The sequence below is a fragment of the Tachypleus tridentatus genome, chromosome 9 (genome assembly GCF_004210375.1).
Source record: "Tachypleus tridentatus isolate NWPU-2018 chromosome 9, ASM421037v1, whole genome shotgun sequence".
Taxonomy (NCBI): Eukaryota; Metazoa; Arthropoda; class Merostomata; order Xiphosura; family Limulidae; genus Tachypleus; species Tachypleus tridentatus.
Genome location: NC_134833.1, coordinates 75,526,043 through 75,541,360, shown reverse-complemented (window position 1 = coordinate 75,541,360; position 15,318 = coordinate 75,526,043). Strand labels below are relative to the sequence as shown.

At 35.0% G+C, this 15,318-nt stretch overlaps 1 protein-coding gene across 1 annotated transcript in view; it reads right to left on the bottom strand.

The window, feature by feature from the left end:
* The window catches only part of LOC143227400 (ecto-NOX disulfide-thiol exchanger 2-like), a 62,033-nt gene that overhangs the window by 5,699 nt on the left and 41,016 nt on the right, over positions 1–15,318 (bottom strand). The window contains 2 exon segments of the mRNA XM_076458852.1: positions 7,654–7,880; positions 8,302–8,443. Of these exon segments, the coding sequence (XP_076314967.1) occupies positions 7,654–7,880; positions 8,302–8,443 (369 nt within the window).

Below are 15,318 nucleotides of genomic sequence, written 5' to 3'. Positions count from 1 at the left end.
TACAGCAACGTTATCCAAGTAAAGACCCAATTCATCCAGCTGTGCCTGGATACGAAGGCCATAAGGAGCAATTGCAGACTGTCTGTTCTAAAAAAGTATGACCAACCAAGGAAGGAAAACACAACCCCAGGTGGGATACTTCGATTAGGAATGAAGTTTCGAAGCATATAGTAAAGGCAGTTGCAAACAATGGAGGTGTAAAGAAGGTTCATGAGACTGTGTATAAGCTCTAAACTGGGGACATGAAGAAAGCTCTGGTGCAGAGCTGAAGTCCTTGATGATGAATGGGGTCCAGCATCTTTAAGGCTGAGGTCCTGGCAGAGCCATAGACCAGTGATCCATAGTCGAGTTTCGATCAAATAAGAGCACAATATATCTTTAGCATAGAACACTGATCTGCTCCCCGTGTGGTGGAAGAAAGGACACTGAGGATGTTCAGTGCTCTTGTACATTTGACCCATAGCTGCTTCATGTGTGGTATAAAGGTTAGCTTATGGTCAAAAATAAGCTCCAATAACTTTGTCTAAGGGACCACAGGCAGCACAACTTCACTGATACGAAGATCAGGCTGAATACCCCGTTGGTGGCAAAAGTGCATGTAAACGGTTTTAGAGAGAGAGAAGTTAAAGCCATTTCCTGCAGTTCATTTCAGTAAACAGCTGAGGGACCTCTGTAGCTTCTGCTCAATATACCTCATGTTCGATGACTGACATGAGATGTGAAAGTCGTCGACATAGAGCCTGAGGGACTCAAAGTTCCTATAGAAAAGAACGGTAAAGTGTCGAACCCACATGAACATTGAATCTCCTGACCATTAAAAAATGTTTAATAAAAGTGGGCAAATAGCCATATAATCTATATATACGGAGGTCTTGCATAATGCCATACCTCCATGTTGTATCATAAGCCTTCTCAATGTCAAAGAATATTCATACAAGATGTTGTCATTTGAGAAAGGCTTCTCTGATTGACGTTTCAAGTCAAATCAGGTGGTCCATGGTGAAGCGCTATTGTCACAACCCACACTGGATGGGTGAGAGGAGGTTGTTTGATTCAAGGAGCCAAATGAGACTTGCATTAACCATCCCCTCTAAGGTCTTACAGAGGCAGTTTGTTAAAGGAACTGGACAGTAGTTTAAATACATTTTTGAGAGTGCGAGTGTGAGAGCACTACATCCCTTTCCAGCAGGCCTGTGCACATGCTTGGTGGGTAAGACATCAAAGCCAAAAGGAATCTTCGATTAAGTTCACAACCAGTGTGGGATACCTATGAAAAGTATCCCAGGCCTGTTTTTGAGCCTTCCATGTGGCAAGCAAGATTTCACCACGGATGAGGATATCGTGGAAAATTTGTTGAGGTTTCAGGAATATGCTGAGCAGCTGCTTGTATAATACAATCAGTTACTGGTGCCACACAGTCGTTTATTGATGGGTTACAGACGAGTGCAAGATCAAGTTCTGCGAGAGTAGTGAAAGAGGGCCAGTTTGCTTGATCCAACTTTCACCAGGGCACGCGGGTCAGGTGGCATTCACCATGGCAGGCTCTCTCAAAATTATAGGAAAATGATCACTGTCTCACAGATTATTATCAACCCTCCAAGAAAAATGGGAGAATAGTGAAAGGGAGCAAATTGAGAGATCAATAGCAGTAAAGAGTACTGGAAATATTCCAGGTATCAGCTACTTCCTTGCCATTAATGAGCAAGATTGAAAGGGGGAAAGAATTATACTGCCCACCAACCTTTTGAATCTGGTCCCATAAGACTTTGGAACTGGTTATAGAAAACATGCTGGTTGTGAACTTAATCCAAGATTCCTTCTGGCTTTGAGCATGTCCAGAGCCTGTTGGAAAGCAATGCAATTTGAGAGCGTGGGATGCCTATAAAAAGCATCCCAGGCCTATAACTCCTCGTGATGAATTTAAAGTAACATGAGATGTAACCTCAATAGGTATATCCCCAATTGCCTTTGAATGCAAGTGGAGTTCACTGTGTTGATATGTGGATGTTTCCACCAATATGTCACCAGATCAAAGCTTCATTACTGACTTTGGAGAGCCAGCAAGTCCCTCTAGTCCAGGGGTTCCCAAAGCAGGGGGGTCACAAAGCCTTGGCAGGGGAGTTGCATAGCCTTGTTAGAAGTAGCTTGGGATAACATTAATTTTATTTCATCAATTACATTTTCATGCTCTTACATTTTTTTTGTTTCGGTGCAAAGCAAAACGTGTGCTTCGTTAGTTCAATGTCATTAGGTGATATTATGGGTGTATGTATGCGTGCCTGTGAGTGAATGTGCCTGTGTGAATGTGTATGTGTCTGCAACTGTATGTATGTGTGTACTAGTGAGTAGCGAGTATGTGAGTGCACGTGCATGTACGTATGCTTGTGTGTCTGTTTAGCTGTGATTAAGTGTGTGTGTGCTCGCTGTCGACACGAGTCACATGTCCGTTGCTGATTGGTGAATGACGAATCTCGCGACTGGCCACGCTCCCTTCAGGTGACATCAAAGACGAATTCTTATTCTGCAGTGCACTTGAAACCACAGTAAAAGCTGATGATGTCATGGAAAAAGTTTCAACTTTTTTTCAAGACAAAGATCTTCAAAGGGAAAACGTGTGTGGGGTTTGTACGGATGGGGCACCGGCTATGCTGGGATTGAAATCAGGATTCCAGTCGAGAGTGAAGAAGCTAGCACCTCAAGCAAAGGGCATCCACTGCATGATTCACCGATATGCTCTCGCCAGTAAGACTCTCCCTGCCTCTCTGCAGGAAGTGCTTGAATCTGTAATCAAAATTGTAAATTATGTGAAGACTCAAGCACTCAACACTCACCTATTCAAAGAACTATGCAAAGACATGAATGCTGACCACGAAGTCCTTCTCTTCTAAACAGCAGTACGTTGGTTGTCGAAAGGAAACGTTATTAATCGTGTCTTTGAAATGAAAGATGAAATAAAGCTATTCCTGGAGACTCAAGAAAGGAAAGATCTTGTAGCTCACTTCGAAGATGAAGCATGGAATAAAAGAGTTGCATACCTAGCGACATTTTGACCAGCTGAACAAGCTCAATTTGAAGCTTCAAGGAAGGGAAACACATGTTCTCCTTTTCAAGATAGTCTTCGGGCCTTTGTTTCCAAACTGCAGAACTGGCGTTGGAAAACCAATCTTGGAAACATCGCTATGTTTGATAAACTTTGTGGAGTGACGGATGAGTCTCAGATCCAACTGGATCAGTTCCTCAAGGATGAGATTACCGAACATCTTCAGTCTCTAGAAAAGGAAGTCGAGCGTTACTTCCCTGAGCTATCACAGGAACAGGAGGCCCTGGTAAGGAACCCATTTTGTACTGAACTTGATGTATCCAGCATCCTAGATGATATCCAAGATGAATTTCTGGATCTAAGGAACGATCCAGAGCTCTTCAGCTCGTGATGTCTTCAAAGTGAAATCCGTGACTCAGTTCTGGTGACGGATGAGTCTCAGATCCAACTGGATCAGTTCCTCAAGGATGAGATTACCGAACATCTTCAGTCTCTAGAAAAGGAAGTCGAGCGTTACTTCCCTGAGCTATCACAGGAACAGGAGGCCCTGGTAAGGAACCCATTTTGTACTGAACTTGATGTATCCAGCATCCTAGATGATATCCAAGATGAATTTCTGGATCTAAGGAACGATCCAGAGCTCTTCAGCTCGTGATGTCTTCAAAGTGAAATCCGTGACTCAGTTCTGGTGCGCTATGTATCAGTCATACTCCAAAGTCAGCATGATAGCTTTATGTGTCCTTGTTCCATTTGCTTCTACCTACTTGTGTGAGGCAGGATTTTCCACTCTTGTCAATATAAAAACAAAGAATAGGAACAGATTGGATGTTGGAGATGACATGAGACTGGCTCTAACAAACGTTCGGCCACGAATTTCAAAGCTTGCTGCTGAAATGCAACATCAGCATTTGGATAGCTGGGTTGGATAGCTGTTCAAACCTATGTTAATATTATTTTAAGAAATATATGTTCTTTTTGTGAATTCAGGTTGGACCAATGTGATTTAATTTGCTAATAAATAATTACAGAATTTTTAAATATTTTTTTTTAGATGTTTCTTTCCCTATCCTTCACAGAAAATAAAAGAAAAATTAAGCTGCTGATAGTAAGCCCTAAGTAGGGGGTCACATGGGTTTCAAACTTTTAGGTAAGGGGTCGCGAGTGCCAAAAGGTTGGGAACCCCTGCTCTAGTCCCTTCTGAATGAAAAAGGGATACATATGCCCTAAAGGTTTGTCTGAAAAAGAATGTAGTATGAGAAAATGAGGTACAACTGGTGTTATAGATGTTGTAGATTTCTAAGTATCTTCAAGATGTGGTCATTTACTTGTGGACTGTTTTTTCTACTTTATTTAAGTTTTTATTTGGAGGATTCATAATAAAAAAAGGAATATTTCAGTGCCCACTGACCTCACCCACCATAGAGCACTATGAGTGGACACACTGCAATGTCAACCAAAGACACTGCAGCAACACTAAGGTTTCGCGAGCACTATACCCAAACACCAGCATTGGCTACAATGTCCACAACAACCTGTTGAGAACATCCAACACTGGTTCTTGGTTGACTCTAGCCCAAGTAGACCAGCCGACTGACCCAAGGTGGGCTACCTCTAGGCTGCCCGTCTATAGGAATTCAAGGCCAAAGTAGTGTGTTAGAGTTGAACCCCTCAACCACTAGGATCCTCTCCTCCCATTCACAGGTCACCATGCACAGCAAACACGTGGATGGATGTTTAGATCCCAGAGGAGGTAAACTGAAAGAACAGAACCTTCCCCTGGAAGTCCCCTTACCACGTACAGGAATCCACACCAAGGGAACACATGCAGGAATTAATGTGTCTAATTCAGCAACAACAAATATCAGGCCGATAGGTGGTGGCATTGGGTATTTATCGTCAAGTTCTTGTTAGAAGGACGTTAACTATTCAAAAACATGTGAGTAGTTATTTGTCTGATCCACCTCCAACCAACAACAGATCCAGGGAATGATAGGAAAGAATGTGTCTCAGCTGTAGGAGCAAACTTAAATATATGGTGGAGTACTACATCAGTACTTATCAGCATCTGGAATTGTATACCAGGTCCTCAGTAGAAAGGTTGTCGTGCGTTATACATGGCAGAAGACCACCTTCCAACTCCCAACTAAAAGGTATCATTTAATCTAAGGAGGAGAGGCAAGAAACTAGTAAATAGCAAGGACTCCAAAACTACACTAAAGGAGGGAGTAGAAAGTGCATTGGAGAGTCCAGAGGGTCACAGCACTAGAGACAGTGCAATAGGTGACTTTAATACCCTATTTTGAAAAGCAGAATAGTCACATTGACAGAGTTGATCAACAAACACCTGTCAGCATATAAAATTGTGCATCAGATCTGCAATAGGAAAAGCCTCAAATGCCACAGATCTTCAGAGATGGGCAGTAATCTCTGGTCTGCTTTACTCATTAAGAGGATCAATCAACCAGCACTTGACAGCATCTGGAATTGTACATCAGGTCCATGGTAGGAAAAGCCTCAACACCATGAATCATCTGAGATGTCATTAGAACACAGGTTGCACATATAGATTTAAGACAAAGCACATCTGGTCAGGAAACACTCATCATAGAGGGGGATCCAAACATTCGAGAAACACACCTGCAAAAAAAAAGAAAATGAATGGAGTATTTAACACTCACCAAGAAAGAAAGGTGTGAAAGTATGCAGAGTGGTCCACATCCCAGTACTGATGATGTCTCCCAAGGGAAGATAGAAATGCATAGCCAGGGCTATGATAAAACAAAGGATCTAATTGGAGGAAATATGAAAAAAATTTTTTTCTTGTGATGATGATCATTCTTATAAAAGGATAATTCCACATTTACATCCTTTTTTCCTTTCCTTTCATATCCCACCTTTCTGACCATTCTGATCCTGACTGCCTTCTTTGCAAGATCGTGGTTTCCATTTCTGTTTGTTTATCCCTAGGATTCCTAGCCTCTGTTGTGACCTTTCTCCTATTACCATCTCAAATAGCTGAACTGCTTAGATGGCCATCAGTGATGTGGAAAGAGAAGAATATTGTAACTATAAAACAAAAACACGATGGATAGATCTACAGATGATTTCATGGTGAACTGGGAAGGACTAAAAAGTAGTTCAAAGAGGATAAATATATAACCAGGTGCCAATTCCCTATTTAGTGGGGAACACAAATAGAGAAGAAAAAACCCAGGATATGAAGGATACTTCATTCGATGGCACACTTATGAAGTAGGTCCCAAACTGTCTTCAAAAGATGCTAGCATAAAGTGGGATTCCATGAATGGAATTGGAAGCCCAGACCCTCTGATAGAACTCTCACAGCTCAAGTAAGTATCCACACAAAAAGACCTCCAAATGTGGGTAAAGTGAAGGAGTTTGGTCCCCTCAAGCTTTGACCCAAGAATATAGTTGTTGATGCTGGATGCCCAAGAAGCTGGAACTAGCAAGGAATAAGTGAAACTGAAAAATTGGAGTCCAAAACCACACAAAGGAATACGTGACTCCAAATGCTGCACAGCTAAATAAGACAAGTTGAAATAATAATTGAAAGCAAAATCTGCTGTAATACGTGGGGGTCAAGGCATACTAACCCCTGAATGGATGTGCTCCCTCAAATGATTTGCACAAACCCCAGTATTGATAAAGAAAGAAAATATAGATATATGAACGAAAAGGCTAATTCTTAAGAAGGGCAGGCATGAAACCATAGGAAACAGGAGAAAAGAACAGAATATAATATACCTGAATAACCAATCCCACAAAAGGCAAAGGAGGCCTGGGCAGTTACTCCAAAAGGACACACAACCAAAAGGGACATTCAAGAGTGAAAGACATTCACCTCTTCCAAATCAATCAAACCTTGATTAGGTAGAATAGGACAATCTTCAGAGTGTTCTGAAAGTAGTATGAAATTATCCAATTCCCAATACATCAAAGCTGTCATTACATGTGAGAAAACCGTGGTTCTGCTGTAGAAGAAACAGCATTTGTAATCATGGCCGTTTAAAACAAGTGCAAAACTCTTCTAAGTGAAACAGGATAAAATAAAAAAATAACTGTCGGAATTAACAAATGTTGAATCAAGAAATGTAACTGACTTCGAAAATAAGTTAAAAGACTTGAAAACAAGAAAGGAAACAATTTTTGTGAAAGTAATCAAACCTCAAGCAAAAACACTTCTGTAAATTAGAAAGACTGCTAGTTACAATAGGGTCGTACTACACTCCTACTGGTGGAGGATTGCTGCACAATCACTTGCATGTTAGCATGCAGGTATCTCATATGAATATACATGAAGGTAAGTGAGAGTATCAAGACAAGTGTCAAGCAAACATCTGTGCTGATAAAGGACAGTGTAATCTAAAAAAATTGTTTATGAAAGGAGGTAAGATATAGTATCAGAAATGTAAACAATTTAAATAAATATTTATCCAATAAACTTTGAAGCTCACAGATTACATTTAGCAATAAACTAGTTCACTGTTATGATTTCCTTTATGTAATCATTTCCCAAATATTAAAATTATTAATCTTAACCAAACATCTTTCCCAGTTTATGCTAAAAATTAAACATGCATTAACAGACACACCTTCAAGATTTCTTCCTCATCTTTCTTTCTCTGTTGAGTGACTGCTAGAAGCTGTTGCTGCATCCCCTGCATAGCTTGCTGGATTACCTTTAATTGTTTTTCTCTTGTGTCCTGATCTTGCTTTCCTTCTGCTTTCAGAACTTCCACTTCATTCTTATAAGCTTCAAGCTGACAGCACAAAGAATCATTTTCTTCTTTCAGATTATTTACCAACTGGTTAGTTACATCTGAAAAAATATTTCAGTTAATTTGTGTGTATATGTCTTAAAGTCACAACATATAATAATTTAACTACTATTTGTACTTTACAGTAAAGATAGATCTGTTAGTAAAAGACAAGTATGATTAGTTAGACTGTTACTTCAACCCATCTCCTTGTAAACCCAGATATAATAAAACACCAGAAATTAACGATACATACACTCATTTTTGTAAACGTGTTCTTAAACATAAAAATAAATAATGGTGTCTTTAGTAGTAACTTTTATTAAAGTTTTGTAACTGTTGATCTGAAAACTTTATATAGAGAACATTATAATGATCTAATTACTACATATATATATAGATGTAACAGACACATTTTGCACAATTTCCATGTGTTACAGTTATTATTTCAAGGTATACAACAATATTTTACTCTTAACACACCATAAGATATATGGAACCCTTCTCCTTGCTCAACACGAATCTTTTTTACTGCTGGTTGGTCCCCACCTTCTTCATCACTCACATCCATTTCATCCTCCTTTCTTTCATTCAGGACTTCTTCCAGCTAGGCGTTCTTTATTTCCTACAGTAATATAAAACTTCATTATACCAACTGATACTTTACACAAAATGTAGCAATTTGTAATTTATCAAACAGAATCAAACATCCTGTATTTTAGACTTTTTATAAAGTGTAGTAGCATATATTTATACTACACCTTCTGAAACTACTTTTCTCTATTCAGTATTCTACATGTGTAATGGTTTGTCATTATGTTATGACTCATGAGGCAATACTAAACACTAAAACTTCCTTACTTGTTTTGTGATGTAATACCTTAATATGTAATTATTATCTCATTACATTTTTTTTACATAAGGTTAAACCATAAAATCCAGGTACTTAATCCTTTGTATCAACTTCATTATATTCTTTCTCTCTTGATATAAATTTCAAATAAAAGTAACTTGTTAAAAACTAGTTTCATAAAATTTTAAAATCAAAGTGTAATTCACAGAAATATCTTACACTCTCCTCTTCACACCTATTCTCTGTTTCAATGTTTGCTATTTGGAACATTTCAAATCATATTCTCATAAGAAGTTTTATTTTTATTTATTTATTCATAAACTTACTACCATAATAGATAAGTAGACACAGAAAAATACAAAAACTATACACAATAATTATCCAGTTAAATTAAACAGAGTAGTTAGAATATAGATAATTGGACATTACTTTAAATAAGTTGGTACTAGGAGTTAACTAATCATCTAATGAAATTTTATTTATAGTCATTGGAACTGAATTAAAAAAAGTACTTCAACCTCGAAACAGAATTACTTCTTGGATATAGAGTTTTCTTTGCCTTAAGGAATATATACTTTCTCTGGAGAGTGTTAACAAGTTCATATCAAGATTAAATTTTGTAATATCCTTCACAATTCAAATTAATCTGTAAACACAACCTTTGTAAACTGTTAAAACTCCACATTCTTTAAAATTGCTAGTCACAGATGCTTTATATGGAATATCAATCATTAACCTTAAGACTTTCACTTGTAGTACACAATTTTACTACAATAAAATTTTAAGATGCCATGCATTTTACCTCATAGACCATAATTATTACATTTAAAAAGTAAAATTATCTGAGTTATGTTGTCAAATGCCCTGGCAATTGGTAGGACATGAACTACAATAGATGTTTTGGCTTCATAAGCCTCAATAATGTTTGTTGTAATTACCATTAGACACTCTTCAGTTGATTTGTACTTACTAAAACCAACTGTGAATTACTTAAAATATTATTATTTTGTAAAAATAACAATATTCTTTAATAAAGTATTTGTTCAACAACTTGTGTAAATGCAGATATTTACACAACTATTTAGTATGAATATATTTTGTTTTTGGCAGAGGAGTTGTATATTTTCTTTATGTTTAAAATGCATTTCTGATAGGTACTTCCTTCCTATCACATGATTAGCTTTTCCTGTTTTGTGCAGCCCTCTATGTGCAAACTTTTTTTTTTTGTAACACTCCCTACTGATATTAAAGATTCCAGCTTATTTCTCATGCAAATCATCATGTATTACTGCTCCACCAACTGGAAAGCAACACCATCATGTGATGCATGAGACTCCATCTATATACTACTACCAAACCATCACTTCAAAGTTTGGCAGAAGTAGGCACTAGAAAATCCTGGGGAGGAGGGTGGAAAAAGTAATTGGAATGAGCACCTATCAGAAATATATTTTGAGTTTAGGAAAATTATACCTTTTGATATGGTATTTTCTTCTACTAACAAGATCAGCTAGAAGCCCTCATTAAAAGGGAGGAGGGGCTGGGAACTAACAAATTTAAATACGAGAAAGAAGAGAAAACAAAATTACTCATAGAAATAAGACACTACTATGTACAAAGATATCACATGAAAAGCTATGCTTGGCATGCATGCTAACTGGTTCATATCCAAAGTATGAACAATAAGTAAACTCATCAAAACTATATGAAGGGTTCTAGAAAAAAAAATCACAAATATATTCTATTAAATGAGCTTTGCTAAATAGAAGCAATATATTTATAAATATATCACACATGCACACACATGTGCATGTATGTATCTGTATGTTAAACTGAGTCTATTCACAAGATAAGAGAAAGTGTTTGCAACTCACATTTTTCATCCTCTCAGAAAAACCAGACTGTTATTTCTACATTCTATCTATAGAGGCAAAAGGTAATTCAGATAATTAATTTGAGTTGGGAGCTGTAGGGGGGAAGGCTTTATGCTCAAAACAATTAATAGATATATTTTAAATATTGTTCTTCTAGCAGAAACACCACCTTATGGGCAGTTGTTTGTACTAATAACTACACAGAATTCATACCTAATTTAAAAAAAAAAACTGTGAAGTTAACATTTTCCATAAAAGTACTTTTTCTGGGAAGTATTGTACAGGAAAATTGTTCTGACAGTTCTCTTCAGTCATGCACAACTTACTGCATCAAAATGATTCAATGCCCAGAGCTAAATATTTCCAAAAATTTTACTGATATAAATTGTCATTGAAAAAAATGTTTTTTTAAATTCCAGGTTTTTAGTACTGCATTTAAAAATGACATCAATAAAATACAACCAAATCTTCAAAACACATATTATTTTAATTATTAGAGTCTTGAATACCCAAAGTATGAAATTTTTTATGGACTTTTGTATGTGGTGTCATTCATTAGGTAGTGCATGAGTTTTGTTTACATAAATAGATACTAATACATGCTACATCCATTACAACAAAATGTACGTGCATCTAGCTACACTGGTTTGGGGTAGAAGAAAATATCAAAAGACATGATGCAGAGATAAAATCCAAGCAAAATTTTTATTTATACAATTTTTTTATTATTATTTTCTTTTTTTACTTCTGGTCTAACATTTTCTGCTGCATAATTAATTGCACACCATTTTGTATACTTTACAATAAAAGAAACAACTAAATTTTGTGAATTCAAACCAACTTGTATCAAAATATTGCAAAAAAAAAACTGTTCATGATTTATTTTTTTTCAATTTGGGCCCCAAAACGTTTGTGCCAAGAAGTGGAAGCCATTCCCAAATTTAACCACTATTACTTACTGAGAGGAAGAAATATTTAATGTTGGTACATTTGACTTGAATTAGAGAAAAATTTCCAAATTTAAAGATAACAAAAGACCTAACAAACCAATGCTTTACCTTCAAGCATTCAATTCTGTTTTCATATTTTATACATTTTAAAAATTATATAAAACTACAAGTGATATATTCTCAAAGTACAGATGCACATATAAATATAAACAAGAAACTTCTGAAATTAATGAGTATAATTGTAATTCCAAACAACAAAAATTAAATACTTATAAATCAACTATAACATTCCTAATGTACGAGGCTTAGGATACAAAACTTTTTCCTCCTAAAAATGGATTATTGTCCCTCTGGATTTTATGGTATAACTAACCTGTTCTTGTCATTAAAATCAAAAACTAATTTCATGCATTATAACATCAAAATCCTAACTAGCAAAGTTACATTTCTTCTCCAAACTAAAACTACAGTTATATTTCTATGATAATTAATAAGTTTATACTGATGTAACACTTGAATTTAAAGTCCACCAATTCTTAAGATTCATCACAAAGAATTGTCATACATGCAGGTTTAATTAAGTTATAAGCAATTACCTGTACTTATTAATACCTCATTTTTCATAATACAGTGAATAACATCACAAACACAGTTCTATTTCAGATTCCAATAAGGACTGAAACAAATATCACATCTTATTTAGAAGCTGAAATCAAGTGCTCAAGATAAAAACTGAATAATTAGGGTACAGGTTAATTTTGAGAAGGATGAAAATGAGTGTTGGGTTTACAAGAGTACAAAGACAGATTTAATTAGAATGCAGGTACCAGATTTGAACTTTTAGCTACCTGCAATGAAGAATCAGGTAATCATGAGGTTAACACAGTGTTTGTTTTGGAAGAAGAGATGGTTTCTAAATATACTCTTAAAATTATCCAAAATGGAGAGCACAGAAAGACTATGACTATAGCTTGTTTGCCAGGTATTAAAGTACAGGATCATAGTGTGTTGAGAGTTTAATTGACAGTATCTTGAAATATCTTATTTTGTGATGCATGTAGGAATAACTGATATTAAAAACTGTAAAATGAAATACATACACACACACACACACTTAAGACATATAAAGAAAAATTCTTCATATATTTAAGGATAGAAACAGATATCTAGCCCTTATGGTAGTGCTCCCTCATATATGAGGAAAGCATCAAGAACATGTTCATAGCAGTAGGTGGACTAGTTGAACCTGTGGGATAGTTTTCAGAAAAGTGTTATTTATATGCTAAAAAGTGGCTCCACTTAAGGATATCTGTAAAAGTTCTGATTATATTCATTAAAAAAGTTTCAACTAAACTTTCACAGTATAGAGAGATAAGAAAATTGTGAATAACCAAACAGATAAGACATCTATCTCAGTAGTATATAAGAAGTAAAATAATAGTTTTAAAGATAAAGTTAGTACTATTATTATTAGTGTGTTGAGAGTTAGGAGTATTAGGAACAAAACAGATGAGTTCAGGACTAGCTGAGATGGAAGGCTACGATATATTGGGAATTACTAAAAAACTCGTTAGATTTGAAGAACATAACACTAAATGGTAAATTTACAGACATACCTATTACAAGTCAAAAGAGGTTAATTATCTCTCTCTGCAAATTTATAATTAGGCCTTATTTATATACTTTGCAAAGTTTGGCTCTCCCTATCTATAAAAGCATAACGAATTACTGAAAAGGCATAGTTAGAGGAAGGCTACTAGGTTGACTCAGAGAATGAAAGGATTATCTTATAGAAAATGATAATTTTCTTTTTATAAAGAAATGAAAAGAGGTGATCTTCATAAAATGTATAAGATCATCCATGAGATCAAAAGGATAAAGGCCATTGATTTCTTTGTACAATTTTCTGAAGATAATTTGATGAAAGGTTTCAAAAAGGAAGGCTATGCTTCAGTTAGCATAGTTTCATTTTTCTAACAAGATGACTGACTTACAGTACAAGTTGCCATCAGGAGAAAATTAATGAAATCCTGAATATTAAAAGAGTGGGTTTATTTTTATGTTTTGCTTCTCTCAAGGTTAATATATGAATGAGATGACAGGAGTTACTGTACCTTCTGAACTTACCTCAACATGTTATACAGATCTGGAGTTACATGATTATTACCTGGTTAGATAAATTATTTTATATTAAAGCCTTTATCTGGGTTCAAATGATGATACTGAACCAGATAAAAAATGTACTAACAAGCCAAAGTTAACTGATGTGTCCCAAAAAGAAATGTACACTAATAAAAACACTCAGTATGCAGTTATAAAGTATGCTTGATAAACACTTTCTTATGTAGTGAAGTTCCTAAATTTCAACATTGTTTTACACTCATAAAAAATACATAGTTATTTTTGTACTCTAATCTTTGCTTTACATCAGTTCCTTTTAAAAAGGATAGAATCAAGCTAAGCCTAAATTAGGCTTTCAAACCCATAACATACCAAAAAAAAAAATATTATGTGAAACTGTTAATATAATTACTAATCTCTGCTTTCAAAAAACTTGCAACCTAAATTAAGAATTGTAGTAACTGCCAAAGTTCACACTTTGTAAATATGCTGATGATCTTTCAAAGTTCAATTCTTTATTGAAGGAACATTTACCTAAATTAGATGTACAAATAAACTATTTAGGATTAGTTTTACAGTTTCTGTTTTGTTTTTATGAACTATAAAGCACATTTTTGCTTTTCATGTATGTTCAATAATTTTCAGCTGTATATAACTAAATGCAACTAGAAAAAAAAAGCCATGTTTCTGTTGTTTTTTTTCACTTCAGCTAAGTCCAATTAGCTTACAGAAAAATGATCAACAGTTCAATCAAAATTGTTTAAGATATTAATCTTATTTTACATGATTTGACACAAAACTTCTGGAAAAACAACTGTCTGATAATAAATAAAGCATATAATGTTTTGTAATAAAGAATGGGGTAATATTAAGATTTTCTTTTTTAATTGAAGTAAATTCATATGGTCTGGTGACTAGTAGCAGAATATGAATTATTTTTACTCTATTTATTGAATTAATACAAGTGGCAAGATAATAAACAACACAAATTTATGCAAAAAATATACTAAATGGTATATTGATACTGTTCCTATGAATCATTATTTTCAGTTGTTAAGGGGATTAATGTGGATATGTAAATATATGCATGTTTCTGAAACTACACTAAATGCTCACATCAAAGCTATCATGAGTTAAGAATGTTTTTGGTGTAGTCTTTAAGACAAAATATTTGGTTTCTGAGGAATTTATGAGCAAGGGTAAAACTAAAATTACCATTAGACATTAAATTTTCAGGAAAAAAAATCATTAATTTGTACACTAAAAACAAGTAAGTTACCATTTTCCTTCTGGGAAACATTAGTTCTTGGCTGATCTTTCAAGATACTAAAAAACTGTTCCTTGGAAACTTTTTTATAAACCAAGACTCAGAGCAAAAACAGTGAACACCATTTAAATCACACGCATACCTTCATTTATAGCAAGTGTCTTTCTTTCCAGACATCAATGATAAATTTGTAAATAAATTTATTAGAACTAACAACAGATACTGAATCTTGCTCTGTGCCTCATACACATTCAAATACAAACAGATCTGGAGCTGAGATAAAAATTGATTTCTGTAAGTTAATTTTATAAGTGTATTTCTGTGGTTATGATTTAAAGTTTTTTGTTGTGTAAGTACAGAGATTTTAGTCAAAGATAAATTACATAGAAATACCCAATTTCTTGGTTGTTCTAATGAGGTTCATAAAGCAAAATT